At 41.8% G+C, this 16,785-nt stretch overlaps 1 protein-coding gene across 4 annotated transcripts in view; it reads left to right on the top strand.

Moving 5' to 3' along the window:
* disp3 (dispatched RND transporter family member 3) overlaps window positions 1-16,785 on the top strand; it is a 492,208-nt gene that overhangs the window by 294,700 nt on the left and 180,723 nt on the right. For all 4 annotated transcript variants that reach the window (XM_043675594.1, XM_043675595.1, XM_043675596.1 and 1 more), the window contains one exon: window positions 11,473-11,692. In XM_043675594.1, the coding sequence (XP_043531529.1) occupies window positions 11,473-11,692 (220 nt within the window). The remainder of the gene's footprint in view (window positions 1-11,472; window positions 11,693-16,785) is intronic.

Genomic DNA, 16,785 nt, shown 5'->3' with positions numbered 1-16,785 from the left:
GAGTGGATGCTTTTGGATGTGGTGCCAATTAAGCAAGCTACCTTGTACTGCATGTTGTCAATCTTCTTGAGTATTGTTGAGGCTGCACCCATCCAGGCATGAAGTATTCTATACACTCCTGCATTGTGCTTGGTAGATGGTTGACAGGTTTTCGGGAGCCAGAAGATGTGTTACTCTCTGCAGAATTCCGAGCCTCTGAAATGCTGTCATAACCACAGTAATTATATGGGTAGTCCAGTTCAATTTCTGATCAATGTGTACCCCAGGGTTTGATAGTGGAGAATTCAGTGATGATAATGCCATTGAATGTCAAGGGATGATAATTAGGTTGTCTCTTTTTGGAGATGGTCTTTGGTATTTCTATGGCACAATTATTACTTGCCACTTTTCAGCCCAAGCTTAAATATTGTCCAGGTCTTCCTGCATTTAGACCTGGACCATTTAAGTACCAGAGGTGTCATCAACAGTGGTAGACATTGTGCATCATTGGCAAATGTCTGCACTTCTGATCTTCATTAACAATATTAATAAAACATCTGAAGATGGTTACACCTAGGATTTCCCTTTGCTAGACAAAAGTGAAAAAGAAGAGTTTGTACATAAACCCAATTCTATATGTGAGACATAAGTAGAAAGTGATAGAGAAATCCAGTAGGTCTGGCAGCTTCTAGAAAGAAGCAGAGTTTACTCAGATCACCCAGGTTGTGAAAAGTGTAATTTTAACTGGTCTTGCAAGATATTGCCATGGTATACTGCTAATAGTGTAAGGGATGCAAACTGTGCACCCAACTCAGCCTGCCCAAACAAGGCAATCACACTGGCTAATGCTAGCAAACCTGACCATGGCAGGCGTGAAGGTTTCAAAGTAAAAAGTGGTCAAAATAAAAAGTACGATAAAACTCCAGCAGATCTGCAGATGCAACACTTGAGGACAAAGGCTATGCCTATCTCTCTGAGAATCACAAAAGGATTCAATTTCCTCATCACAAGCTCCTTTCAGATTTCAAATGGGACTTGTGTGGCATCTCACAATTGGCCACACAGAAATGGATATTTCCATACTAATCAAGGATAGAGAGCAACAATTAACAATATATCCTGTGGTTGCCAAATCTTCCTTGTCCAAGTTGGTGTTTGGGTTGGGACTGAGGCATTATTTTTCTCTCCTGGATTGGGAGTGAGATTGGGAGGCTGTATAGAAAAACACAATGGGAAGAATCTTATAGGAGTCTGAGTGATGTGGGCTGTGGCGAGATGTGTGGCAGAATCAGGCGCTAAGTGTGCGGAGGCTCATCTCACCATTGAGTTTATCTCACTCTTTGCTTTTCACAATAGCTGAAGTGATGAGATTCTCTGCAGAGAGGTGCTGATTGACAGGGATTAATGCTTGATAAATGCCTATTCAATGGCACACTTTCCTTATTAATTTACACTCTCAAGTTTGATAAGTTGGAACAATGTTGAGAAACCTCAAAATGAAAACCAGTGCCTGTACCTGGCAGATTCAGCTCTCTGCTTACTCCCCCCACCACCATGTGTCTGTGACCAAACCGCAACTCAGACCATGATATATAGATGCTCGTCACATTCAGTCCTCTTCCATGGACATTGGCATCACCATCTGTCTAGGAGAGCACATCTTGCTGTCAAACTCACACCTGCTCCTTGTTCCAGTAGCTTATGCAATAAACATATGGCAGGTGAAGCAAGTATTCCTGATGAAGGGCTCCAGCCCGAAACATCGATTTTCCTCAGATGCTGTCTGACCTGCTGTGCTTTTCCAGCAACACACTCTCAACAAATGAAGCAAGCAGCCAACAGTCATACAACTTTAAGGTGAGTCATCCTCAATGAAGTCCATTGAGACACTAGTCAATTGGGGTCCTCAGCACAGTAATGGAAATGTGTTGCTGGAAAAGCGCAGCAGGTCAGGCAGCATCTAGGGAACAGGAGAATCGACGTTTCGGGCATTAGCCCTTCTTCAGGAAGCCCTCCTCAGCACAGTAAGTCAAGGATAATTTTCCATAATAGTCCAGGAAATTGGCTACAATCAGGTGTCAACAGAGTCTCCGTGTGTCCATGCCTCTGCAGAGCAGAGACTGGGCCACAGACGTCCAATGGCACCATAGTGGCCAGTCAGACGGGGTGTGGCAAAGGGCTGATGCAGTTGGAGAGATGTATAGAAACCAGTTGAGTTTGAACACATCTTGCCCGGAGCTGTCCAGTCATGTCAGTCGAGGGGATGAGCCACCCTCAGTCACCTGGTCAATCCTCAGAAACTCATGGGAAAAGAGTTTGGGGGTTGGGGTGAAATAGCAGCCAACATTCCCTCTGAGGTTTCTGTATTCTTCTCCTCAGAAGAAAAGGATGGTACTTCTGATAGAGTCAGTCATTTCAGTGCTGAGGACAAGGGTATCTTGTGAAATCTGCAAGACCAAAGAGAGAGAAGGTATTGCAGCCTCTGGTTAGAAGCGGTGTCCAGTGACTGAAAATTACAGTGCAGTTAATGGAAGAGTGGCAGTAGCATATAGAGTAGTACTTACTTGTTTGGCAGGACATGATGTTTCAACATCCCTGCAGGTGTGATCCCAGTCCTGTAAGGGCTAAATTTCCCTTCTTACTGGGGATAAGGATCTTGATGTTAGGTACCCCTCCAACTGCTCAGGCGCTCTCAGCCCTTATTCAGGCTATCTTCTCTTATAATGAGAATAAATCGGGGAATGATTTACACTACTATGACACAGTGGCATGCCTGTCAGTCCTGGTACATGTGGGAGGAAGGTGATGAGATGTAACAGAACTGAGGAGAAGGCACAAAGGCTTGCACTATTAGTGGTATGGGAGGCTGACAGGGTAGGGGAAGAATGTTGGAATCAATAAGCATGTGAAATGGCAGAGATAGTGACTGTGAGTTTTAGAGAGAAAAAAGTATGGAGTTAAACCTTGCAGAACCGAGAGGTAATTGACTTTTTTATAGCATCCTGGCTGTTCTTTCACACCTTGAAGCTGGCACTGATCTGGGTGTTGACTGCAGACCAGGCTATTAAGATCTGGTGGCACAACCACTTCTTCCCAACCTCTGAAAAGAGAACAGCTGTCCTGTGCAACACCCTGTCCACCAGGAGCTCAAGGTTCCAGTTGGTGAATTGTGTTGCCATCTTCCCATTCCCTGGTATTTTGTGAGTATGATCTTCAATACTGTCCTGATGTATTGCAGCATTTTAAAGGTGATGTGGGTACAAGGGATGCCAGTCTTTGAGTTGATATTTGCTGAGTAGCGAGGTGTTATGGGAAATGATGCGTTAGAAATCAGATGTGAGACACATTGTAGGGCAAATAAATGTGTCACATTTAACTAAATACAGTAAGACATCTTACCAGACCTCATGGTGACAAACACACCAAAAAAAACACACAATACCACTTGAATTTAGCCAAAACAAACTTAGATTCAACTCAAAGATTTATTAATGTTGAGAGCTGCCATATTTTATCAAAATGTTTTAAAGAATCGCTGTTTCATGTGCTCGCAGAATGGAGGTTTCCTCATTAGATAGGTGTATCCAATCTCCCCTTTGGCACAAATACAGTTCCTTTGCTCTGCCAGCTTCACTGCCTGCTCCTTGAAGAGAGCCAGGAGCACTGTAGGCATTCTTCATACACACTGTTAAAAATCACACAACACCAGGTTATAGTCCAACAGGTTTAATTGGAAGCACACTAGCTTTCGAAGCAACACTCCTTCATCAGGTGATAGTCTGGTCAACTCATTCATACACACTGTTCTGGACATGTTTTTGCTTATGTGCATGTTCTCCTCTTGCAGAAGGAGAGAAACATTCAGATATATTAGCATGGGACCTATCCTCAGATAAGGATTGAAATGTCAATTCCCAAAGCTGTGAATGTCTGCTTTAAGACCATAAAACCATAAGACATAGGAGTGGAAACAAGGCCATTCAGCCCATCAAGTCCACTCCGCCATTTAATCATGGCTGATGGGTGTTTCAATTCCACTTACCCAGACTCTCCCTGTAGCCCTTAACTCCTTGCGAGATCAAGAATTTTCAAAGTTTGTGAGAAGATTTGTAGCTCGGGTGCTCGTTGCTGTGGTTCTGTTCGCCGAGCTGGAAGTTTGTAGTTGCAAACATTTCGTCCCCTGTCTAGGTGACATCCTCAGTGCTTGGGAGCCTCCTGTGAAGCGCTTCTGTGGTGTTTCCTCCGGCATTTATAGTGGCCTGTCCCTGCCGCTTCAAACACATCGACCTGGACCCAATATACCGGCCACTAAGCGGACAGCTGAAACTGACAACTGGAAGCGGCAGGGACAGGCCACTATAAATGCCGGAGGAAACACCACAGAAGAGCTTCACAGGAGGCTCCCAAGCACTGAGGATGTCACCTAGACAGGGGATGAAACGTTTGCAACAAAAACTTCCAGCTCGGCGAACAGAACCACAGCAGATCAAGAATTTATCAATCTCTGCCTTGAAGACACCCAACGTCCCAGGCTCCACTGTGCTCTGCGGCAATGAATTCCACAGGCCCACCACTCTCTGGCTGAAGAAATGTCTCCTCATTTCCATTCTAAATTGACTTCCTCTAATTTTAAGGCTGTGACCATGGGTCTTAGTCTCCTTGCCTAATGGAAACAACTTTGCAGCATCCACCCTTTCTAAATCATGCATTATCTTGTAAGTTTCTATTAGATATCCCCTCAACCTTCTAAACTCCAATGAATACAATCCCAGTATCCTCAGCCATTCACCATATGTTAGACCTACCATTCCAGGGATCATCCGTGTGAATCTGCTGGACACGTTCCAGTGCCAGTATGTCCTTCCTGAGATGTGGGGCCCAAAATTGGACACAGTATTCTAAATGGGGCCTAACTATACTTTTATAAGTCTCAGAAGCACGTCGCTGCTTTTATATTCTGACCCTCTTGAGATAAATGACAACATTACATTTGCTTTCTTAATCACGGACTCAACCTGCCAGATCCCTTTGTACTTTGGCTCTATGAATTTTTTCACCATTTAAAAAATAGTCCATGCCTGTATTCTTTTTTCCAAAGTGCAAGATCTCGTACTTGTTCACGTTGAACCCAGACCCCACTTGTCACCAGCTGCCATTCCGAAAAAGAACATTTTATCCCAACTCCCTGTCTTTTGTCAGACAGCCAATCCCCAATCCATGCCAGTAGCTCACCTCGAACACCACGGGCCCTCACCTTACTCAGCAGCCTCCCATGAGACACCTTATCAAAGGCCTTTTGGAAGTCTAGATAGATGATATCCACTGAGTTTCCCTGGTCTAATCTACTTTTTACCTCTTCAAAGAATTCTAAGAGGTTTGTCAGGCACGACCCCCCCTTACTAAATCACTGATGACTTGTTCTAATCTGACCCTGCACTTCCAAGAATTTAGAAATCTCATCCTTTATAATGGATTCTAGAATTTTACCTACAGCCAAGGTTAGGCTAATCGGCCTATAATTTTCCATCTTTTGTCTTGATTCTTTCTTGAACAAGGGGGTTACAACAGTAATTTTCCAATCATCTGGACCTTTCCCTGACTCAAGTGATTTTTGAAAGATCACAGTCAGCAGCTCCGCTATTTCCTCAGCCACCTCCCTCAGAACTCTAGGACATAGCCCATCGGGGCCAGGAGACTTGTCAATTTTTAGACCTTTTAGCTTTTCAAATACTTTCTGTTTTGTAATGGCTACCATACTCAACTCTGCCCCCTGATTCTCCTTAATTGTTGGGATATTACTCAAGTCTTCCACTGTGAAGACTGACACAACGTACTTATTAAGTTATAGAGTCATAGAGATACACAGCATGGAAACAGACCCTTCGATCCAACCCGTCCAGGCCAACCAGATATCCCAACCCAATCTATTCCGACCAGCCAGCACCTGGTCCATATCCCTCCAAACCCTTCCTATTCGTATACCCATCCAAATGCCTTTTAAATATTGCAATTGTATCAGCCTCCACCACTTCCTCTGGCAGCTCATTCCATACACTGTGTGAAAAAGTTGCCCTTTAGGTCTCTTTTATATCTTTCCCCTCTCACCCTATACCTATGCCCTCTGGTTCTGAACTACCCGACCCCAGGGAAAAGACTTTGTCTATTTATCCTATCCATGCCTCTCATGATTTTGTAAATCTCTATAAAGTCACCCTTAAACCTCTGACACTCCAAGGAAAACAGCCCCAGCCTGTTCAGCCTCTCCCTATAGCTCAAATCCTCCAACCCTGCAACATCCTTGTAAATCTTTTCTGAACCCTTTCAAGTTTCACAACATCTTTCCGATAGGAAGGAGACCAGGAGATACAGCTGTAATGCTATCCCTTATCAAAAAAAAAAACACTCCCCGTCCTCTCTTGCCCCCCTTTCTATCCTTCCGATAGCATTTGTATCCTGGAACATTAAGGTGCCAGTACTGTCTATCCCTGAGCCACATTTCTGTAATTGCTATGATATCCAAGTCCCATGTTTCTAACCATGCCCTGAGTTCATCTGCCTTCCCAGTTAGGCCTCTTGCATTGAACTAAACGCAGATTAATTTATCAGTCCTACCTTGTTCTCTGCTTTGTTCCTGCCTGCCCTGACTGTTTGACTGTACTAGTCTCAGATTGATCTCTTTCCTCGCTATTTCTCTGGGTCCCACTTGCACCCTACCTTACTAGTTTAAATCGTCCCGAGCAGATCTAACAAATCGCCCTGCCAGTACATTAGTCCCCTTCCAAATCTGGTGCAATCTGTCTTTCTTGTACATGTCACTTTCACCCCAGCCATGCATTCATCTGCTCTATCCTCCTATTTACCCTCACTAGCTCATAGAACTGGGAGTAATCCAAATATTACTTTTTGAATTCTTGCCTAACTTTCTATATTCTCCCTTCAGAATCTCATCCTTTTCCCTTCCTATGTCGTTCATTCCAATTTGTACAATTACCTCTTGCTGGTCCCTCTCCCCCCTTGAGAACATTCCACACCCTCTCTGAGACAGCCTTGACCCTGGCACCAGGGAAACAACACACCATTCTGAATTTTTGCTGCTGGCAGCAGGAACGTCTGTCTGCGCCTCTGATTAGCAATTTTGGTTTCAATCACAAACTTACTAACCATGCGTTCTGTTGTCTGATCCAAATCATTTATATAAATTATAAACACAACAATGGACCCAGCATTAATCCTTGCAGCACACTGCTGGTCACAGAATTCCAGTCTAAACGAGAACCCTCTATCACCACCTTCTGTCTGCACCAGTCAAACCAATTTTGTATTCAACTGGCTAGATCTCTGGGGATCCCATGTCATCTAACCTCATTAACCAGTCTACCAGGCAGAACTGTGCCTAAGGCCTTGTTAAAGTCCATGTAGACAACATCTACCATTCTACCTTCATCTATCTTTTTGGTCACCTCTTCAAAAAGCTCAATCAAATTTGTGAGACACGATTTCCCGTGCACAATGCCATACTGACTAAGGAGATTCCTTGCCTTTCCAAATACATGTAGATCCCATCTCTCAGAATCCCCTCCAACAACTTAGCTACCACTGATGTTAGGTTCACTGGTTTGTAGTTCCCTGGCTTTTCCTTGCAGCCTTCTTTAAATAATAGCACGACTTTTGCCAGCCTCACCCCCGTGGCTGTTGATGATACAAATATCTCCACCAGAGGCCCTACAATTTGTTCTCTAGCTTCCCACAATGTCCTGGATACACTTGATCAGGTCTTGGGGATTTGTCTACCTTTATGCATTTTAAGACCATCAGCAGCTCATCACTTGTGCTATGGACTCTTTTCAAGACATTACTATTTACTTCTAAGGTCTCTAAGCTTTCATGTCTTTCTCCACAGTAAATACTAATGAGAAACATATGTTTAGGTTTTGACCCATTTCCTGTGACTCCATATGTTGATGACCTCATTGATCTTTAAGAGGCTCTATTCTCTCAAATAATTCCCTTAATATACTTGTAGACTCTCTTGTGATTCTCTTTTACCTTTTCTGCCAAAGCTATCTTATGAACCCCTTTTGCCCTCCTGATTTCCTTCTGATGTGTACATCTACACCCCATATCCTCCTCAATGGATTTGCTTGATCCCGGATGAATACACCAGACATATGCATCCTTAGTTTTCTTGACCAAAGCCTCAATATCTCTCATCATCCAGGGTTCGCTACTCCTGCCAGTCTTGTCCTTCACATTAACAGGGATACACTGGTCCTGAATTCTCATTAGGAGAAAGTGAGGACTGTAAATGCTGAAGATCAGAGTAGAGAGTGTGGTGCTGGAAAAGCACAGCAGGTCAGGCAGCATCTGAGGAGCAGGAGAATCAATGTGTTGGGCAAAAGCCCTTCATCAGGAATGAGGCTTGTGGGCCATGGGAGCTGAGTGATAAATTATCTCCCATTTATTTCTTAGCCCCCTGGCCCACAAGCCTCATTCCTGATGAGGGGTCTATGCCCAAAACATCGATTCTCCTACTCCGTGAATGCTGCCTGACCTTCTGTGCTTTTCCAGCACCACACTCTCGACTCTGAATTCTCATTATCTCATTATTATTTTGAATGTCTCCTACTTGCCAGATGCCCCTTTACCTGCAAACAGCCTCACCCTACACACTTTTGACAGTTCCTCCCTAATAACATCAAAATTGGTCTTGCTTCAATTTGGAACTTTAACTTGTGGACCAGATCAATCCTTCTCCATAACTATTTTAAAACTAGCAGAATTATGGTCACTGGTCACAAAGTGCTCCCCCGACTAGTACCTCAGTCAATTGCGCTGCCTTATTTCCCAAGAGGAGATCGAATTTTGCCCATCCTCTAGTAAAGCTAACTACATGTTCTTGAGCACATTGAACAAATTTGTAAAGATTTTAACTTTACAAACATGGACTAAGAGTTCCATAGTGTTAAGGAGAGGAACTTATTAAGTGTGTACAGGAAAATTTTCTGATTCAGTATGTGGATGTACCTACTAGAGAAAATGCAAAACTTGACCTACTCTTTGGAAATAAAGCAGGGCAGATGACTGTGGTGTCAGTGGGGAAGCACTTTGGGGCCAGCAACCATAATTCTATTAGTTTTAAAATAATGATGGAAAAGGATAGACCAGATCTAAAAGTTAAAGTTCTAGATTGGAGAAAGGCTAATTTTGATGGTATTAGGTAAGAACTTTCAAAAGCTGATTGGGTGCAGACGTTTGCAGACAGGGGAGATTGAGTGAACCCTTAGAAGAGTATAAAGGCAATAGGAGTATATTTAAGAGGGAAATCAGGAGAGCAAAAAGGGGACACGAGATAGCTTTGGCAAATAGGTTTAAGGAGGATCCAAAGGGTTTTTATAAATACATTAAGAACAAAAGGATAACAAAAGGGTAAATAGGGAGAGAATAGGGCCCCTCAAAGATCAGCAAGGCAGCCTATGTGTGGAGCTGCAGGAGGTGGAGGAGATACTTATCGAGTATTTTGAATCAGTGTTTACTGTGGAGAAGGACTTGAGAGATATAGAATGTGGGGAAATAGATGATGACGTCTTGAAGAATGTCCATGTTACAGAGGAGGAAATGCTGGATGTCTTGAAACACGTAAACGTGGATAAATCCCCAGGACCTGATCAGGTGTACCAGAGAACTCTATGAATAGTTAGGGGAGTGTTTGCTGGGCCCCTTGCCCTGATATTTGTATTATCGATAGTCACAGGTAAGGTGCTAAAAGACTGTAGGTTGGCTAACATGGTGCCACTGTTTAAGAAAGGTGGCAAGGACAAATCAGGCAACGATAGAGCAGTGAGCCTAATGTCGGTGGTGGGCAAGTTTTTGGAGAGAATCCTGAGGGACAGGATTTACATGTATTTGCAAAGGCAAGGACTGATTAGGGATAGTCAGCATGGCTTTGTGTGTGGGAAATTATGTCTCACGAACTTGATTGAGATTTTAGAGGAATTAGCAAAGGGGATTGATGAGCGCGGGGGTAGACATGATTTATAAGGACTTCAGTAAGTCATGATCTATATGGACTTCAACAAGGTCCCTCTTGGGAGATTAGTTAGCAAGGTTAGATCTCATGGAATACAGTGAGAACTAGCCATTTGGATACAGAACTGGCTCGAAGGTAGAAGACAGAGGGTGGTGGTGGACAGTTGCTTTACAAACTGGAGGCCTGTAATCAGTGGTGTGCCACAAGGATTGGTGCTGGGTCCACTACTTTTCATCTTTTATATAAATGATTTGGATGTGAACATAGGAGATATTGTTGGTAAATTTGCAGATGACGCCAAAATTGAAGGTGTAGTGGACAGCGAAGAAGGTTACCTCAGAGTACAACAGGATCTTGATGGGCCAGTGGGTTGATGAGTGGCTGATGATGTTTAATGCGAGGTACTGCATTTTGGAAAAGCAAATCAGAACAGGACTAATCCACTCAATGGTAAGGTACTGGTGAGTGTTGCTGAACAAAGAGACCTTGGAGTGCAGGTTCATAGCTCCTTGAAAGTGGAGTCATAGGTAGATAGGGTAGTGAAAAAGGTGTTTGGTATGCTTTCCTTTATTGGTCAGAGCATTGAGTATAGGAGTTGGGAGGTCATGTTGCTGCTATACAGAACATTGGTTAGGCCACTTTTGGAATATTGCGTGCAATTCTGATCTTCCTATCGGAAGGATGTTGTGAAACTTGAAAGGGTTCAGAAAAGATTTACAAGGATGTTGCCAGGGTTGGAGGATTTGAGTTATAGGAGAGGCTGAACAGGCTGGGGCTGTTTTCCCTGGAGTGTCGGAGGCTGAGGGGTGCATCCACTGTTTTAAAAGAAAATAAGGACCAAGAAAATCATTCAGTCTAACGCTATGACCTCTCGGTTATAAAAAATGTTCTGTTTTTGAGAAACCTCAGCTAGACCGCAGCAACACTATTGTAGGAAAAGGCCTGGCTGTCGAAGGAAATAAGCATATCAAGGTTTTTTATGTTATTCCCTCATAGCATTATTTCAGGATCATGAATTCTAAATGCAGTTTGTTCACATAACATTTTGACCATCCAACTCATCAAATTATTTTGTGTACGAAGTAGAAATGTACAAGTAGGATTGGAACTGAGACAAATTGAGAGGTAGTAAGTGATAACCATTCATTATGTGGTTTTAAAGACTTGAAGACTGTGGGTTAAAATTGGGTTAAGTAATGAATTATTGACTGCTATAGTTTAAATGACTATTTATTTTGATAATATTTCAGGAAAATGTAGTTGTATTTAACCACTGTTTTAAGGACCTTCATCAGCTTCTTAACTCAAATTAATTTGACTTTTCAGATTTTGGTCAACGAAATGCCAACATGGGTGGGCACCCATCGCTGTACAGCAGAGTATTTAAGAACTTCAGAAAAATAACAGCCAGCATTTAACTTTGTTTATTATTTATGAAATGATTTGTATTGATTTTAATTTTCCAGGCTCACTCAAGCTGGCTATTACTCATCCTGAATTTTACTGGTATGTTGATGAGGGACTAACAGTTGAAAACATGAAAAGCTCCCTGCTTCGTAGTGAGATCCTGTTTGGAGCCCCACTTCCCAATTACTACTCAGTGGATGACCGATGGGAAGAGCAGCACAGAAAGTTTCAGAAGTTTGTGATCTCTTATGCTGATCTTTTGGCCTCACAATCCACCAAGTGAGTAAAATAAGTATATGATTGAGCTGAAGAGAAATTTGGTCAGGCATTTGTATATCTAATATGGACATAATCCTGTATTATTCCTTTGAAGATGCTTTTTCTATTTCAAGTTTTATCCCTAAAGGCCTTAGCAATACTTCCACAAATATGTTTCTCTTCATTAAGTTTCCAAAATGATGATTCCTTGTGTGCCTTTTGCATTGTGCTCAGTAGCTGAATCTAATCACAACAAACAATGTCCACAAATGTGCATTTCAGCAAGAGCCAATGGCCTATAACTGGAACTGAAATTCCAGATGTTTACCTATTGCTAGAGACCAGTTGTAATATTACTGTCAACAAAACTGAGATCAGCTAATTCAACACAGACCAGGAGTCAAACCTTGAATCTTTTAGGGTTTTTTTTGCTCAATTCCTTACTAGGTAGTGCAGTTCCCCAAAGGACCATGAGTAAAGCTTTTATGTGTAAAGTTAATTCAATGAATTTTGTTATTTTTGTTTGCTTTTCTTAAGTTTTAAAATGAAATAGTAATGGAAGCTCTTCTCTCATTCAAACAATCCTACCTTTCTCCACTCTATTTGTGGCTTAGCTGCAGCGAAATTTACAATGTAACCCTAGTTCATCTACTGCAGTGTGATACAAGGTAGGATGTTAGCAGTATTATTTTGTGTTACTAACTAAACGAATAAAAAGGCTTATTCTCAGATTCATGATGATGTAGGACTGAAAAAAATTATTGAGGTTAAAAAAAAGAATTTGGAATACATTATATTACATTAGGAGGCCATGGTTTAAATTTAAATTAGTTATCCCAATATATATCTAGTTCTGGTAACTGTGAAATACTAGAGACGTCAGCCCTGGAAGTGGGTTAGAAGAGAACCAAAAGAATGGTCTTTAGCATCACAGACCTGAGCTTTGTAAAGAAAGGCTTTAAAATATTGAATATTTTAACTTTGGGAAAAGTTAGCAAATCTGTCCAAAATTTATTCACAATAAGTTTAGGAAACATAAACCTAGAGCACTCCTGCAGGTTAAGCAGTATCAATAGGAGAAAATGGCACAAGCTCAAAATAGGGGCCAGTTCGGACCAGTTTCAAGAAGTTATTTGTAAACTCATGACACTGAATCCTGAGTAAGATGAATAAGATAAAACTTCCTGGAAGCATTTTGAAGAAACATTTCTAAGCTGTATATTAGACAGTAGATTCTTTCCTAAGATTGACTGAATAACTTTTGGTGAGATTAATTAAAGCTGTTGAGAAAACGTAAACACATTTATTGTGTTAATAAATAGAGTTCTTGCCTAATCTCCTGAGTATTTACAGAATGTTTAGTTTTTGTGAGACACCACAGCCATTCTCTTTCATTTAAGTTCTCTGTTGTCCTTTCTATGAATTACATTGTATTAAATAGAATTGATAATATTGAGGGTACTTGGTATGGACTGACTAAAGTGAGCTGAGTAACTACATTACAAAGGATTTAATATTTGGGAAAACTCATGTTATAGAATCTTAATGTAATGACCAAAAGTGAAAACATTAACTGCTCCATAAGCATTCTGACTTGGAGTTTCTTTTACACTATATTTTTATCTACTTTATATTCAGGCGTGTATCCATAACCTCTGCTTCACAGTACTGATCTCTTTGTTTCACTCTTTCACCTCAGCATGTAGTCATTTTCTCAATTGCATTCATACAAAAGCAGATAGAGCAGGGGTAGAAAGATTAGTGACCACAATTCACTTTTAAATGGAACCCTGAGCCGTGAAGATCAAGCTCGCACAATGAAAGAATATTAAATGGATTTCTTCAGAATCTTGCCTGAGAATAAACCTTCCTTGTAACAGTAAAATAATATCCTATAATGAATCATCCTGTATCATGGATAAGTTATGGGAAGGTATATGATCTAGCATGTCATTAAAACAAAGACAACATTTCAGCTGCATTACAAATATTAATATTGTACAAAACCAAACTGACTAGCAGGGTCTGCAATTTGTTACTATGTCAACGGATCAGGATATCTCACTGAAGTAATTTAAATCTTAAGGCAATATAAGTTGGGGAAAAACAAGGAGTTATTAGCCATTAATTTTGCCTCGCTGCCAGCTTCCTCACCTTAAAGGATTACTATATGAAACTTATCGTAAAGATTGTAAAGGAAACTTCCAATAATATCATCCCAAAGCTATTTACTTGTACCAAAATGTCTTTCTATATTACTTTAATGCCAACCCAGCATTTAAAGTGTTCGTAACAAAACAGTACTGATTTCTACCTGATAAAGAACAGAGTAAGATAAGTTCCATTCAACCCAACATATAAACTCCTGAGAGGTCCTCGCAAGGTGGAAATGGAGAGGATATTTCCTCTTATTGGAAAATCTATAACTACGCATTACTGTTTATAATGGAGGGTAAGTTTGCTCAATTGGCTGGATGGACGGTTTGCAAAGCAGCATGATGGCAATAGCATAGATTAACTTTCTGCATGAAGGAATTTTATTCTCATCCTCTCCCCTCACCCATGGTGTGGTGACCCTCAGAGGTCTAACTTCCATTTTTTGTTGATTTCCTTCAGGATAACATTGGAGCATTCAGGTGTTTGAAGTAGTGCGCAGCTGGGATTTAAATATGACACCAGCAGTATTTTATGTTGCAAAGTCCTGGCAGTGGTGAGCATTTCTGTCTCTCCTGCTTTACAATTCCTTGAGACTGGGCAGAAGAGACCAGTTTCATTATTAATAAGATAAAGAATGGAAGGAAACTTCCATCAGAAAAATCGACATGGACCATTCTGAACTGGCTGCTATAAATGTTACTTGAAGAAACACTTGGTTAAAAAATGTGAAAATTATGCTGTATGAGAAAATCTCACTGACACAGTAACACTCAACTAACTTCCTAGATGTTTTCCAATTTGAATTTGGAAATGGAGGTTGATGGTGGTACAGTGGTAATATCACTGGGACCAATAATCAGAGTTTTAAGCCTGGGACATACATTCAAGTCCCACAATGGCAATTGTTGGAATTTAACTTCAATGAATTAATTAAATTCTTCAGCAGGCGCCTCAAGGTGCTGATGGACAGGTGATACAGAGGAGGGCCATGTTTTTTCTTGCTGACCAGCAAAGGAGATGGAACCAGACCCACTAGTCCAGAGCAGTGATAGTTGCTCGGGTTAGTACAGTGTCCCAGATTAAAATAAATATCCAGCAGTTCAGGAGGAAAGGGAATATCTTCTGTGCTTTAGAAGGGTAAGTGCCACCTCACACTAACAGGGTCCCCATTCTTCAAACCTTGCCGCTGCACATGCCTCTCACCATTCATGTGTATCCCTATTGTATGTAACATGTTCACTAGACTGCTCTCACTCACTTCGTCCTCCCAATCTATTAGCCCTCCCTGCCCTCTGTACTTCATACTTACTTATTGAGGACACCTCATCATCTGTCTTGTTCCTCCATTGCCACTAGTAGCTCTTCCAACTATTTCCCTCACGCATTACCCTCCTTTTGTCTCATGGCAGGGAAAAATGTCTCACCACCAGGTGATGATGGATAGAAGCTCCTCAACTCACCAGAAAGTGGAAGACTTTGGCAATCAACCCAGGGATCTTCATTGTACTGTGATGGACTGCTCTACCATTACCAATTAATGCTATCTCATTATTAATCTGCACAAGCTTTCATTCCTTTTTGTTAAACTAATTTTCTTTGTCTTGTGCAAATACTCACAGCACCCAGCAAACCTGCACTAAGAAAAGGCCAGCACCAAGGGACAAGTTTGTTAGAAGTACTCAGTCAACTGGATCAAAGTTGAAGCAGTCTACCAAAATTATCAGTACCATTCAGACTTTGACAAGTATCTGTCTGGCTGCCTACATGGATTTACCACGATAGAATCTCAGATCTAGCATGCAGTCTTTTCCAGATATGCACTCTATTCCTTTAGCCACAGATGCTCAACATCAAAGTCAAGACATTAGGGGGGATAACTGCCAGGAGGAGGAGTTAAATTCAGGCCACCCAGATGCTTCTTAGGAAACCAGAGGTCCCTCGCCCATCCATCACTCCTTGCAGAATATCGAGAAATCCGAACAGTGGAGCATGACACTATCTGGGTGGAAACCAGAGTAAGCTTGGTACTCTACACCAAATGCCCCTGGAGATGACCAACTAATTCATCCACAGCCAACACAACCAAGAATAGTGGATACTCCCTACGCCCCAGCTGCAGAAGTCAGGATTAGACAGTGAAAGAGAAAGGAAGAAATCATCTTCCAGAAGGCAAATAGGTGACACTTCATTGTAAAACTTCTTGAATTGTTCTTGCTTTCTCTCTCTTTCTCTCATATATATATATATATGTATGTGTGTGTATATGTTTATTCACACTGATAAAGTGTCTGCTGTGATGACTTTATCATTGTTGGACTTGCTGAAGTCGGAACCATTTGAGAGTTGCGCAATCAACAAGCACTGCTTATCTAGAGGAGATCCTGTGATAGGATTCAACACCACCTAGTGGAGCAGGAGAGATGAGGACCCCAAGACAGGCAATCAACATTATCTGGGGAAGCACACAAGGTGTGAAGTCCAAGACAAGCAGTTAGCATCACCTAGAGAGGGAACAATGGGAGAGCTTAAAAACACCACAAGAACAGATACTCTCAGAGGGAGAAAACAACATGAGACAGGAGCCTACACTAGGAGCACATCCCATTATTGTCTGTTAATTTGGTAAAGGGAGGAAGGCTGATTGATAAGTACTTGTAAATTTTTCTACTATTCTAACTCTAATAAGTAGTTTTTAAGGTTATGGGATGGCTCTTCAGCCATCTCCTCTGCCCAGAAGCTCTTCAGCCACGTTCTCAAACAGACTCACTACCACAGCCACATCTCCTTCCTCAGCACCTGCCTACGGAACCGACTGACCCCGCACGGACTCTGGACTACGTTCAGACCAACAAAATTTGGACCCAACCAGGACAACCAGTACCTACAACAAATCCGAAGCCTCCAGCAACAGACCTCCCTCCGGATCCTCCACTCCCAGGACAGAACCCCACTGGTCC

The sequence above is a fragment of the Chiloscyllium plagiosum genome, chromosome 34 (genome assembly GCF_004010195.1).
Source record: "Chiloscyllium plagiosum isolate BGI_BamShark_2017 chromosome 34, ASM401019v2, whole genome shotgun sequence".
In the NCBI taxonomy this organism is placed as follows: Eukaryota; Metazoa; Chordata; class Chondrichthyes; order Orectolobiformes; family Hemiscylliidae; genus Chiloscyllium; species Chiloscyllium plagiosum.
Note: the sequence above shows the minus strand (reverse complement) of the source record. Positions and strands in the feature narration are given on the sequence as shown.